Consider the following 13,536-nt stretch of genomic DNA (forward strand, 5'->3'; position numbering starts at 1 on the left):
AGACAGGGTCTTGCTCTGTCACCTAGACTGGAGTGCAGTGGTGCCATCATGGCTCACTGCAACCTTGACTTCACAGGCTCCAGTGATCCTCCCACTTCAGCCTCTGGAGTAGCTGGGACCACAGGTGCATGCCAACATGCCTGGCTAATTTTTGTATTTTTGTTAGAGACAGGGTTTTGCCAAGTTGATCAGGCTGATCTCGAACTCCTGAGCTCAAGCAGTCCCACTCTCTTGGCCTCCCAAAGTGCTGGGATTATAGGAATGAGCCACCATGCTCGGCTTTGGATTTGTTTTTTCATCCAATTTTATCATAAATGTCTTTTAATTTTGGTATTATGCCCATTTATACTTAATGTAATTACTAATATATTGGAATTAAATCTGCCCACACTTTGTTCTTTTTCTTTTTCTTTTTTTTTTTTTTGAGACAGAGTCTTGTTCTGTTGTCCAGGCTGGAATACAGCGACACCATCTCAGCTCACTGCAGCCTCTGCCTCCCAGGTTCAAGCAGTTCTCGTGCCTCAGCTTCCCGAGTAGCTGGGATTACAAGCGTGCGCCACCATGCTCAGCTAAATTTTGCATTTTTAGTAGAGACAGGGTTTCACTGTGTTGTCCAGGTTGGTCTTGAACTCCTGGCCTCAAGTGATCTTCCTGCCTCTGTCTTCCAGAGTGCAGGGCTTACAGGTGTAAGCTACTGTGTCCAGCCTCACACTTTGTTTTCTGTATGTCTTGATATCTGTTCCCTTTTTTTCTTTCTTGCTTTCCTTTGGATTACAGTAGTTCCTCCTTATCTGCAGGTGATAGGTTCCAAGACTCCCAGTGGATGCCTGAAACTGCAGATAGTCCTAAGTCCTGTATTTAGTATGCTTTTTTTTTTTTCAGTCTGGTAACAAAGTAGCTACTAAATGTCTAGTGGGCAGGTGGCATGTACAGCATGGGTGTGCTTGACAAAGGAATAATTCACATCCCAGGCCAGACAGGGCAGGACAGCATGAGATTTCATCATGCTATTCAGGATGCTATGCTATTCAAAACCTATGAATTTTCCATTCCATTCATTGAATCTGCTTCATTGATGGTAGATTACTGAAACCATGGAAAGTAAAACTATGAATAAAGGAGAACAACTGTATTCAAGACAGTTTTTATTACTCAGTTTTACTCTAAAACGTTTAATATGTTTTCGTTATTCAAGTGATTGTAACATGGACCCTTGATATCCTTGTATTAGTACCTTACCTTTTTTTTTTTTTTTTTTTAGAGACAGGGTCTTGCTCTGTTGCCCAGGCTGGAATACAGTGGCACAATCATAAGTCACTGCAGCCTCCACCTACTGGGCTCAAGAAAGCCTCCTATCTCAGCCTCCTGAGTACCTCAGTCTATAGGTGTATACCACCATGTTCTGCTAATTTTTTTTAGTTTTAATTTTTTGTAGAAATGAGATCTTGCTATGTTGGCCAGGCTTATCTTGAACTCCTGGCCCCAAGCAATTCTTCTGTCTCAGCTTCCCATAGGATTGGGATTACAGGCATGAAGCATCATGGCTGGCGCTTTACTTTTTCTAGTTAATGCCAGAACCTTGTAGTAATATGTTAATTCTGTCTAATCCCTCCTGTTTTTAATGCTGTTGTTGTGTGTTTTAATTTAATTTAATTAATTTAATTCTGATACCCAGAATGGAAAACCTTAAAATGAGGCATTAAAATCTAATGTACATTTACTATTCAAAAAAATATTTAAGAGACAAGGTCTTGTTCTGTTGCCCAGGCTGGAGTGCAGTGGTGCAATCATATCTGCAGCCTTGACCTCTTGGGCTCGAGCCATCCTTCTGCATTGGCCTCCCCAAAGTGCTGGTATTACGGGCCTGAGCCACTGTGCCTGGCCTTCATTTTAAAATTAACAACACATTCATACGTATGTATTCAGTCTTATACAGTAGTGTTCTCCTTTTCCTGTCCAGTACCTTTCTGTTTTCCCTTCTCATATGCAGTCAAAATTATTAGTATTGTGTTTATTCTCTTTGGAGATGTTTAAAATGAAAGGTTTAAGCTAGTTGATTTCTCATAAGTCGCCTGTCCCAGATATTCTCTAATTCTGAATCTCTTGCCCCATAGAATAATCTCACACAGATTTTATGAAGGAAGCCGATGAAGTGGCAATATTTACTTGTATAGATTTTTTTTAGCCATCTATTTTTTTTGTAGGCTACTATTTTTACATCAATAAAAGTGAACATCAAATATATTAATTACTTGGATTTGTCTTACTCTTGCTTACTGTGTAATGCTTCCCATTTATTCAATTGTGAAGGAATTTTATGCTTCCGACTTATCTGATGTGCTATTGTACGAGTAATAGAAATAATCTTGTTCATTTCCCAGAACCAATCAGGGACAGTTGTTTAGAAGACTTTTTATTGTTAAAGTTCATAGTAGTGCTGATATACAAGTAATGGAAATAATCCTTTTTATTTACAAAAACCAATCAGAGACACATGTTCGAAAGACTTTTTATTATTAAAATTTACAGTAGTGGTTACCTACATTTTTTATTAGGTGGTATTCTTTTGCATAATCAATTTTTTTTTACAGTGCTCTGTCAGAGGAGGAGAAAACTACACTGCGTGCAGGGCTCATCACCAACTTCAATGAACCAATAAACCAGGTTAGTGAGAAAAATGAATGCTAATTTTTCTTTTAATTTGTTCTGCTTTTCCAAACTAATTTTATATTCTGGGATTAAAATGAAAAATAAATAAAAATATCACTATTGCACTATTTTCGTTTGTGATGTTTTTCCTTTTTTTACATTTTGAGATCTATTTGTAGCTTTGAGTAGTTTTGATTAGATTTGGTTATTAATTATTTAAAGCCCAGAAGTCATTTTAAGGTATATTTGTATACTTTTCAGCTTTCTCATTTTATGAGCCTGTATTTAAAGCAAATCTCTCTATATAGTCATGTGATGCCTAGTATTGTTTTGGGCAACAGTGGACTGCATATATAATTGTGGTCCCATAGGATTATAATGGAACTGAAAAGTTCTTCTCACCCGTTGACATCATAGCTGTCCTAATACTGTAGTGCAACGTATTACTCATTAATTGGTGGTGATGTTGATGTAAACAAACCTATTGCGCTGCTGCTAGTCTTACAAAAGTATAGCACATATGATTATTATACATTCTGTGATATTCACACAACCACAGAATTGCCTAATGACACATTTCTCAGAATATATCTCTGTTGTTAAGTGATACATGGCTATATTTGTAGTCTTACTGCATAAGAATTAATTTTAATGATTATAATTTTTAGATTATCTTCCCCCATCCCCTTTTTTTAAATTTTTTTAGACAGAGTCTTGCTCTGTTGCCCAGGCTGGAGTGCAGTGGCACAATCTCAGGTCACTGCAGGCTCCACCTCCCGGGTTCACGCCATTGTCCTGCCTCAGCTTCCTGAGTAGCTGGGACTACAGGCGCTTGCCACCACGCCTGGCTAATTTTTTGTATTTTTAGTGGAGACGTGGTTTCACCGTGTTAGCCAGGATGGTCTCGATCTCCTGACTGCGTGATCCGTCCACCTCGACCACCCAGAGTGCTGAGAATATAGGCATGAACCACTGTGCCCGGCCGGCCCCCACCACTTTTTTAAAAAAAAACTACAGAATGGCTTTAGGTTTTTTTCTATTTTTCTATCCATCACATTTTCAATTCCTACTATTCTGTGGCAGCTAGATAGTAAACTATGTACAGTTTTATCTTTTTTTTATATATTGAGGTTTTTCTTCTAAGAATAAAATAAGTTTCGCTTGTAGGTACAATAATTCTTAAGTTTTTTCGAGATAATACTTGATTATGCTTGCTTTTTTAAATTGAGCTATTAAAGCACAATTGTATTTGGCAATATTTCCAATACAATTTTATTTTGACCTGTTTAAATGATCTCACTTCTTTGCTCTTTCTTGACAAAGGAGCTGAAGGATAATGGAGAAAAACAGAGTTACCTTTAATGGGGCAGGAGGTGATTAGGGAGGGGTTTGTGTTACTGAGCAATGAACAACTGCCTAATTGTTCTTTCAGCTAGCATTTGGGAAACAATGGTGTGTAGAAATATCATTATTTAAATGCCCAATATTTGATGTTTCTTTCTACTTTTAGGTCAGGATTCTTAAACTTTGTGGTCAGAGGATCTCATTATACTGCTAAAATGGAAGACCTAAAAGAGTTATATCTGTTGATATTTACTGTGTTATAAATTAAAACTGAGAAACTTAAAAATATTAGTGTAAAAAATTATATCATACTTGTCAACATAGCAGTTTTGGAAATGAGCAATAGTAGCTGTTTCCCAAACAATAAAAATTTAGTGAGAAAGGTGGCATTGGCATACATTTTTAGGGTCTGGCTATTTAAAGGAAGACATCTAGGTTTTCATATCTGCTTCTTCATTTACTCTGTTGTGATACATAATAGATGTTATGTGAAGAAAACTTTGTTTCCCACTGACAGGTAATTGGGTAAAGGAGGACCTCATAGGTCCCAGAAAGTGTCCTAGCTCTACCAGGGGTCCATGGGCCACACTTTGAGAACCACTGTTTAAGCAGTCATTCAGTGAAATTGTGTTCATTTTTATCAAATGTATAATTAACAAGGTGATTTTTCACTGAGAATGCATTCCTTATCTATTGCCTTGATTCCATTTGTTTATTTCTCATTTTTCCTTTTAGATTGCAACTCAGATTGCAGTGCTGATTGCAAAAGTTGCTAGATTGGATTGTCCCAGACAGTGGCCTGAACTAATTCCCACTCTTATAGAGTCTGTTAAAGTCCAGGATGATCTTCGACAGCACAGAGCATTACTTACCTTCTATCATGTTACCAAGACACTGGCATCTAAACGACTTGCTGCTGATAGAAAACTATTTTATGATGTAAGTGATTTCACATAGTTAAATTTGATTATAAAAATTGTGCTGCCGGGTGTGGTGGCTCACGCCTGTAATTCCAGCACTTTGGGAGGCCAAGGCGGGTGGATCACGAGGTCAGGAGTTCAAGATCAGCCTGGCCAACATGGTGAAACCCTGTCTCTACTAAAAACTACAAAGATTAGCCGGGCGTGGTGGCACGCGCCTGTGGTTCCGGCTACTTGGGAGGCTGAGGCAGAAGGATCGCTTGAACCTGGGAGGTGGAGGTTGCAATGAGCTGCGATTGTGTCACTGCTGGGCAGTGATATGAATAAAAAGATCACTTAGTTGCCAGTGAGGAGGATTGGTTGTTGGATACAGTCTTAAGGTAAGGAGATCAGTTTGAGGTAAAGGAAGTACTTCAGATGAGATGATACATCTCTTAAATGAAGCTGTGGTAAAGAGAACAATTAGGTGGGCATAGAGTTGACATTTAGGAGTCGAATTGATACATCTGGGTAATTGAAGGATGTAGGGCAGATATAGGAAGGAGTTTGGCATAAGTATGGGGTGACAGCCATTTATCAGGTTTTTTACACCTTTTGTTTTTGGTTTTGGGTTCGTGTGTGTGTGTGTGTGTGTGTGTGTGTGTTTTGAGACAGGGTTTTGTTCTGTTTTTGGTTTTGTGTGTGTGTGTGTGTGTGTTTTGAGACAGGGTTTTGTTCTGTCACCCAGGGTGTAGTGCAGTGGCATGATCATGGCTCACTACAGGCTTGACCTCCTTGGCTCAAACCATCCTCCTACCTCAGCCTCACGAGTAGCTAGGACTACAGGTACACGCCACCACGCCCAGATGGTTTTTTAATTTTTTGTAGAGATGAAGTCTCACTGTGTTACCCATGCTTTGAAATATTTTTAACAGTGTTCTTTGTTACCTTTTGTAATTGTAGAGAAATTAAAGGTATATAATTTTAAGTCTTATTAAATGGTCACATGATAGGGCTCTAGAAACTATTTCAGGTGGGTTCTGAATCATACTGCCCTCCAAAAAAGACGAAGGTGACATAGTGTTTTGTAGAAAGACTTTTCTTTTGTCTTTCTTTTTCTTCTCTAAATGTACTTTAAATATTGCTCATGCTTTTCCCTAAATTAGCAGGCTTTTCCTTGGGAGCTTCCAGAGTTCCTTTTACTTCTGAATTTAGCATGTGGTCTTAAGCAGCTTTTCCCAGACCTCCTTCTGACTTTTGCGCTGGTCTCTATTTCACCGTCCATGATTAGAGATGCTTCATTCCTTTTTTTTTTTTTTTTTTTTGTGAGGCGGAGTCTCGCTCTGTCACCCAGGCTGGAGTGCAGTGGCCGGATCTCAGCTCACTGCAAGCTCCGCCTCCTGGGTTTACGCCGTTCTCCTGCCTCAGCCTCCCGAGTAGCTGGGAGCACAGGCGCCTGCCACCTCACCCGGCTAATTTTTTTGTATTTTTTAGTAGAGACGGGGTTTCACCGTGTTAGCCAGGATGGTCTCTATCTCCTGACGTGATCCGCCCGCCTCAGCCTCCCAAAGTGCTGGGATTACAGGCGTGAGCCACCGCGCCTGGCAGAGATGCTTCCTTCTTAAAGAAGGAGATAGCCTAGTCCTATAACGTGGAAAGGAATCAATGAAGAGTATGCAGCATGTAGAAGAGAAGGGATCTAATGGAAGGAGCCAAGTAGAGAGAGTTCTAGAAGAAAATACTTGTCCTAGTCTTTTTATGTTGCCTTTATTCCTTCACAAAAAATTGGCCAACTTTTTGTTCCTGAGGACTCTTATTTTGTCTTGGACTCACAATGTAGAGCCTCTTCTTTGAGAATGGACTAGGGAAGAGGGTGGGAAGAGCAGTGTATAACCTTGAGCTGTCTTCCATGCCAAAAACATTCGTTTTCAGTCTATTACACACAGACTGAGAGGTTTCTGAACCACACCTTTGGAATCCTCACTTTGAGGATACGGCTTGGCGATTTGCACTTTTAACAAGCTCCCCATAGGATTTTTATATACACCAAAGTTTACGTCAGACCACATTGTGTCCTTTTCATTTTTAACTCAATGGGTTTAAATAGCCAGTCTTATGTTCATCCGAGGATATTGTGTGTGAGAGAAATTATTTTTGATAGTTTAAGGTTGCTTTTCAAATCCTTTTCACTTTTGCTTGATTTCTAACGAGGACTAAGTAAATGGACAGTTGACTTACTCAAGTCTTTCTATGAAATTGTTTTTCCTTTTCCTCTGTTCTATCCTCACCTCAAACCCTGCACTTCTAGGACTTACTTTTGTGTTAGGGAGAGTCTCAAAATCAATTGTCTAGAAGATTCTTGGTTACAGTTACCTGTTATTAAAGGCTACCAGTCTATAGAAGTTTTAATTCCTATTTCAACTTTATCAAAATTTACTCTCCTAATACATTGCCTTACAGGTACAGTTTATATTTAGTTGAGGCAAACTCCACAGATTGTAGAGATAACCAGGGCCTTAAGCTGGATAGCTTGTGTGAGTTAGCTTCTTGCTTGTTTTTTTTTTTTCGTAGTATGAGACTAGTTCTTCTCCATATAGAAAGAAGTATATGCTTAATTCGCATCTTGTAGTTGCTTTCAATATAGTAGTTATCACATTGTACTGAATTGTAATTGTTGACTTATTTTTCTCAGATTCACTACATTGTAGTTTTTATTCCTGTCATCCTACTGCATAGTCTAAAAGAGTACACATAATGATTGATGCTCAATAGCTGTTAAGTGAATGAACAATAGAATAGGAGACTTCTTAGATGCCTGCTGGATTTCAGAGTAATATAGTGCCAAACTTCAAAAAGCAGGGTTTTTGAGAGATTGTAAGCTAAAAATACTTGGAAAAAATTCAGATTAGCACTTTTTATTTTGGAATGGTGCAGCTGAACCTGGAGATAGGGACTATAGTAGGGACTGGGAAGGGTATCCTGTCTGACGCAGTTGAGGTACAAGATGTGTAGTTAATTGAAGGTAGCATATATGGGAAGACATTACTATAAAAAGCAATTTTGCTAGTTAATACAGCTGTGCCTATTGTTTTGGTAATCCGAAGCATGGAAAATCTTCCTTTTAATAATAAAGGAAGATGCCAAGATGGTCCTCAAGTACCAAATTAGTTTCCTACATAAAAAAATGTAAGTGTCAGGCTCATGCCTGTAATTCCAGCACTTTAGGAGGCTGGGGCGGGCACATCACCTGAGGTTGGGAGTTCGAGACCAGCCTGGGCAACATGGTGAAACCCCGTCTCTACTAAAAATAAAAAAACTTAGCCGGGCATGGTGGTGCACGCCTGTAATCCCAGCTACTCAGGAGGCTGAGGCAGGAGAATCACTTGAACCCAGGTGGTGGAAGCTGCAGTGAGCCGAGATTGCACCACTACACTCCAGCCTAGACGACAGAGAGAGACTGTCTCAAAAGGAAAAAAAAAATAGTAAGCTTATGGTTGAGCTGGTTGCTATAGCAAAGTGTAGTGCACAGGGTACACTTAAAATGGCTACCTGCGGCTCAGTGTGTCTCAACAATTGTTACACCCCTTCCTCCTCTGTGTTAAAATAAGCTCTTTTGAGGGGTGACAAATTACAGAATCAGCAGTTGAGAGCAAATTGTTTTGCGGTAACAAAATTGAGCTTGATTTGACACAAAAAGGAATCCTTTTTTTTTTTTTTTTTTTTTGAGAGAGAGGGTCTCTGTCTTGGCTCACTACAACCTTTGCCTCCTAGCTTCAAGTAGTTCTTGTTCCTTAGCCTCCTGAGTAGCTAGGATTATAGACATACACCACCATGGCCAGCTAATTTTTGTATTTTTAGTAGAGACAGGGTTTTGTCATGTTGCCCAGGTTGGCCTCAAACTCCTAGCCTCAAGCGATCCATCTGTCTCAGCCTCCCAAAGTGCTGGGATTACAGGCATGAGCCACTGTGCCCGGCCAGGAATTCGTTTTCTGTTTTTTTGAGACAGTGTCTCGCTCTGTTGCCCAGACTGGAGTGCAGTGGCACGATCCTGGCTCACTGCAACCTCCACCTCCCAATTTCAGCCCCCCTAGTAGCTGGGTTTACAGGAGCATGCCACCATGCCCGGCTAATTTTTGTATTTTTAGTAGAGATGGGGTTTCGCCATGTTGGCCAGGCTGGTCTCCAACTCCTGACCTCAGATGATCCACCCACCTCTGCCTCCCAAAATGCTGGGATTACAGGCATGAGCCACTATGCCTGGCCAGGAATTCATTTTCTATAAAACAGTATGCCTTTACGTATAAACCTAAATATAGTAAAATGGACATTAACCACAGTTAAAATCCAAAGTCTCTAAAAATAGGGAAATTTAAGGTACAGGTAGCAATTGTAATTAAGTTGTGAGTATGTTAATAATGTCCCCAAATCACGATGTGTAACCCACAAAAGTATATGCTACATAGCGAGTGGCACAAACATAGGTGTCTACAACCTTGACCTCCTAGGCTCAAGCAATCCTCCCACCTCAGCCTCTGAACTAGCTGGGACCACAGGTGCCTAGGACCATGCCTGACCTTGATATTAGGGATTAATCTTAAGTTTTTACTTCTGTCTAACAGTCACTCAACAGTTATTGAATGCCTGCTGTGTACAAGAGATATATACAATATTGTGGGAGACAGAAGACAGAATTAGTAGTCTCTTTTTTTTTTTTTTTTTTTTTTTTGAGACAGAGTCTCGCTCTGTCCCCCAGGCTGGAGTGCTGGGGCCGATCTCAGCTCACTGCAAGCTCCGCCTCCCAGGTTTACGCCATTCTCCTGCCTCAGCCTCCCGAGTAGCTGGGACTACAGGTGCCTGCCACCGCACCCGGCTAGTTTTTTGTATTTTTTAGTAGAGACAGAGTTTCACCGGGTTAGGCAGGATGGTCTCGATCTCCTGACCTCGTGATCCACCCGTCTCGGCCTCCCAAAGTGCTAGGATTACAGGCTTGAGCCACCGCGCCCGGCCAGAATTAGTAGTCTCTTTGACAGTTCATGTGGAAGAACACAACCCCCCATTTAATAAGCTATTAAAATCTGACATGGGGCCAGGTGCAGTGGCTCACGCCTGTAATCCTGGAACTTTAGGAGGCTGAGGCGGGCAGATCACGAGGTCAGGAGTTCAAGACCAGCCTGGCCAACATGGTGAAACTCCGTCTGTACGAAGAATACAAAACTTCGTCAGGTGCCTGTAATTCCAGCTACTCCGGAGCCTGAGGCAGGAGAATCGCTTCAACCTAGGAGGTGGAGGTTGCAGTGAGCCGAGATCACGCCACTGCACTCTAGCCTGGGCAACAGAGCAAGACTCTGTCTCAGGAAAAAAAAAAATCTGCGTGGAAGAAAACAAAACCATATTGCATTGTTATTATGGTCATGTCTAAAACTTAGCCAAATTTTAAAAGCTGAAAGGTTTATGATGAATAATGTTCTCATTAGGCTGGGCATGGTGACTCATGCCTGTAATCCCAGCACTTTGGAAAGCTGAGGTGGGAGGATTCTTGGGGCCAGGAGTTTGAGACCAGTCTAGGCAACATAGTGAGATCCTACCTCTAAAAAAATTTAAAAAATTAGGCATGGTGGTGTATGTACGTCATCCTGGTTGCTTGGGAGGCTGAGGCGGGAGGATTACTTAAGCCTAGGAGTTTGAGGCTGTAGTGAGATATGATTGTGCTAGCCTGTAAGACAGAGTTGGACCACGTGTCTAAAACATAATAATAATAGTGTTCCTGCTCAACAACGCTTGAATTATTTGGATGATAAGGGTAAAAGAATGCTGTGTGGCAAGGCAAAGTCAAGTTACAATACTTCAGAAGGTCGTCATGATGAATTATTATATTTTCTAAACAAAGGAGAACTGCATAGCTGCTTTGAGATGGGTTGGTTAGTGTAAGATAGATCACTCACCCTCATAGCAGAGACTTGCAGACTTACTCCTTGTAAACTTAAGACTTCATGATGTGGTTCTTAGGGGAAATTTCCAAATAAATTGAAATTATGAATGCTAAATTTGAGAATGCCAAGGTGCCACTTACATGATGTAGCTCCAGCCTTTAAGATATTTACAGTGCACTAAAATTTATTTAAAAGATAAATGCCTTTGTGAGCAAGTCATCAAATAGGTTTAATAGATCTTTTCACTTTTGTTTTGTTGATTTTAATTGTACATTAAGTGCCCTGTTGATTCTGTTTCTTATCTCTTGCTCTGTGTAATTTTATAGTGGCTTTTTTTTCCCCCTGAGGTTTGAGTCTTGCTCTTTCGCCCAGGTTGGAATGCAGTGGTGCGATCTCAGCTCACTGGAAATTCTGCCTCCCAGGTTTAAATGATTGTCCTGCCTCAGCCTCCTGAATAGCTGGGATTACAGGCGCATGCCGCTATGCCTGGCTAATTTTTGTACTTTTAGTAGAGACAGGGTTTTGCCATGTTGGCCAGGCTGGTCTCAAACTTCTGACCTCAAATGATCTGCCCAGCTTAACCTCCCGAAGTGTTGGGATTTTAGGCATGAGCCACTGTGCCCGGCCTATATTGGCTTTTTAAGTACATTATTTAAAAAGTGACTCTCTTACAGGGTCATTTGTGCTGTGAACCTATGTGGGGATTTGAGCCTGTGCATGTGTGTGTCTCGGCTTATATTAATACCAGGGTTAAAAAGAACTTTTTGGTGGAAAGTTACTTTAGTGGAGGAGAGACTCAAGGTAACAGACTTGGTTCAAAAGAACAGAGCTGTGCACTGAACAGAAGAGATTTTGAATATAGCATGGTGTGTATTCTTCCTGTATTGATTCATAAAGCTTCTTGTCTGAGTCCTAGTTAAGGGCCTGGAATAAGAATGAAAATTCCAAAACTATCCCCCAAATATCTATAAGTTGCTTTTGAAACAGTACTGATTTATACCTTACCCATCCGTCTATTTATCTGACAAATATTTGGATTCTTACTCTATGCAATCACTTTACGGGATGCCTGAGATACAGCTGTGGAAAGATAGGGGCCCACCCAGGGAGGAGAGTAGTTTTACTTTTTTTTGTTCCTCCTGCTTACTGAGTTGATATTTTGGATACATGAGAACAGTGTGTAGGCATTAAGTGGCTGAAGAGAGGCTTAAGGCTGTTGCCAGGATAAGAGACTTAGGGAACTGAAAGATGGGCCACAGCGTCCCTCCTGGGCCTGAGCTATATCACTGGCAGGTTTGAAAACAAAATGAAAATTAGATTTTACTTTAAAAAGCATGTAAGTAACAAATACTATAGGTCTTTAGGAATGTCCTTCATTGACAGTGAATAAATAAATATTAGTTGAGGCTGGGTGTGGTTACTCACTCCTGTAATCCCAGCACTTTGGGAGGCCGAGGCAGGCGGATCACAAGGTCAGGGGTTCGAGACCAGCCTGGCCAACGTGGTGAAACCCCATCTCTACTAAAAGTACAAAAAATAGCTGGGTGTGGTGACGGGTACCTGTAATCCCAGCTACTTGGGAGGTTGAGGCAGGAGAATTGTTTGAACCTGGGAAGCGGAGGTTGCAGTGAGCCGAGATTATGCCATTCGTCTCAATAAATAAATCCATCTAAATAAATAAATAAATAAATAAATATTAGTTGAGAGATATCAGCAGTTTGGCTGGAAATTGTTTTTGAGATAGATCTTGTATCTACCAAAGCTTCTGGCTTGATACATTTTGGTAATTTAATATATATATTTATGTCATAGTTAAGTGGAAGCAAATTTATACTTAAGCCTTTTTTTTTTTTTTTTTTTTTTGAGGCTGAGTCTTGCTCTGTTGCCCAGGCTGGAGTGCAGTGGTGCAATCTCGGCTCACTGCAACCTCTGCCTCTCGGGTTCAGGCAATTCTTCTGCCTCAGCCTCCCAAATAACTGGGACTACTAGGTGCGCACCACCATGCCCAGCTGATTTTTTAATTTTTAGTAGAAACAGAGTTTTCACCATGTTAGCCAGGCTGGTCACGAACTCCTGACTTTGTGATCTGCCGTCCTCGGCCTCCCAAAGTGCTGGGATTACAGGTGTGAACCACTGTGCCTGGCCCACTTAAGCCTTATTAACAAAAAAAAAAATTATTACTAAAATAACCTTTTTAGTTATTAAGAATACAGGTGTTTTTAAAATTGAAAATAAATTTTAAAAACATGGAAAAGTAAAGAAAAATATTAACTGCCATATAACTATTACCTAGATCTAATAGTCAACATTTTGCTGTTTTTGCTTTCTCACTTTTTTTGAGCTGTTTTAAAGGAATTTAAATATTTCATTTTTTTTTTTACTAAATCTTCAACATTTATCTATGAAAAGATAGATTTATTTTTTAAGTATTTAACTTTTATCATCCTGAGGAAGTAAAAAGTGATTTAATATCACTTAATACTTTTATCCGGTTTTCTAGATTGTTCTCAAACACATTTTTACAAGTGGCTTGAGCCAGAAAAATGAATGAGGTGCATTTGACATGTCTTTTACAAATCTTTTAATTTTGAATAGTATTGATTTCCTCCCTCTCCCCCTTAAAAAGTGCCACTGACTTGTTAAAAAAAAAACGAGATCAGTTGTCTTGTAGGATGTCCCACCTTCTACATTTATTGATTATATACGTTGCTGAT

At 40.2% G+C, this 13,536-nt stretch overlaps 1 protein-coding gene across 1 annotated transcript in view; it reads left to right on the forward strand.

Annotated features, from left to right (window-relative positions):
• Positions 1–13,536, forward strand: part of IPO11 (importin 11) — a 224,917-nt gene that overhangs the window by 37,100 nt on the left and 174,281 nt on the right. The window contains exons 4-5 of the mRNA XM_011952217.1: positions 2,592–2,664; positions 4,729–4,932. Of these exons, the coding sequence (XP_011807607.1) occupies positions 2,592–2,664; positions 4,729–4,932 (277 nt within the window). The remainder of the gene's footprint in view (positions 1–2,591; positions 2,665–4,728; positions 4,933–13,536) is intronic.

This window comes from Colobus angolensis, unplaced genomic scaffold (genome assembly GCF_000951035.1).
Source record: "Colobus angolensis palliatus isolate OR3802 unplaced genomic scaffold, Cang.pa_1.0 Scaffold337, whole genome shotgun sequence".
Lineage (NCBI taxonomy): Eukaryota > Metazoa > Chordata > Mammalia > Primates > Cercopithecidae > Colobus > Colobus angolensis.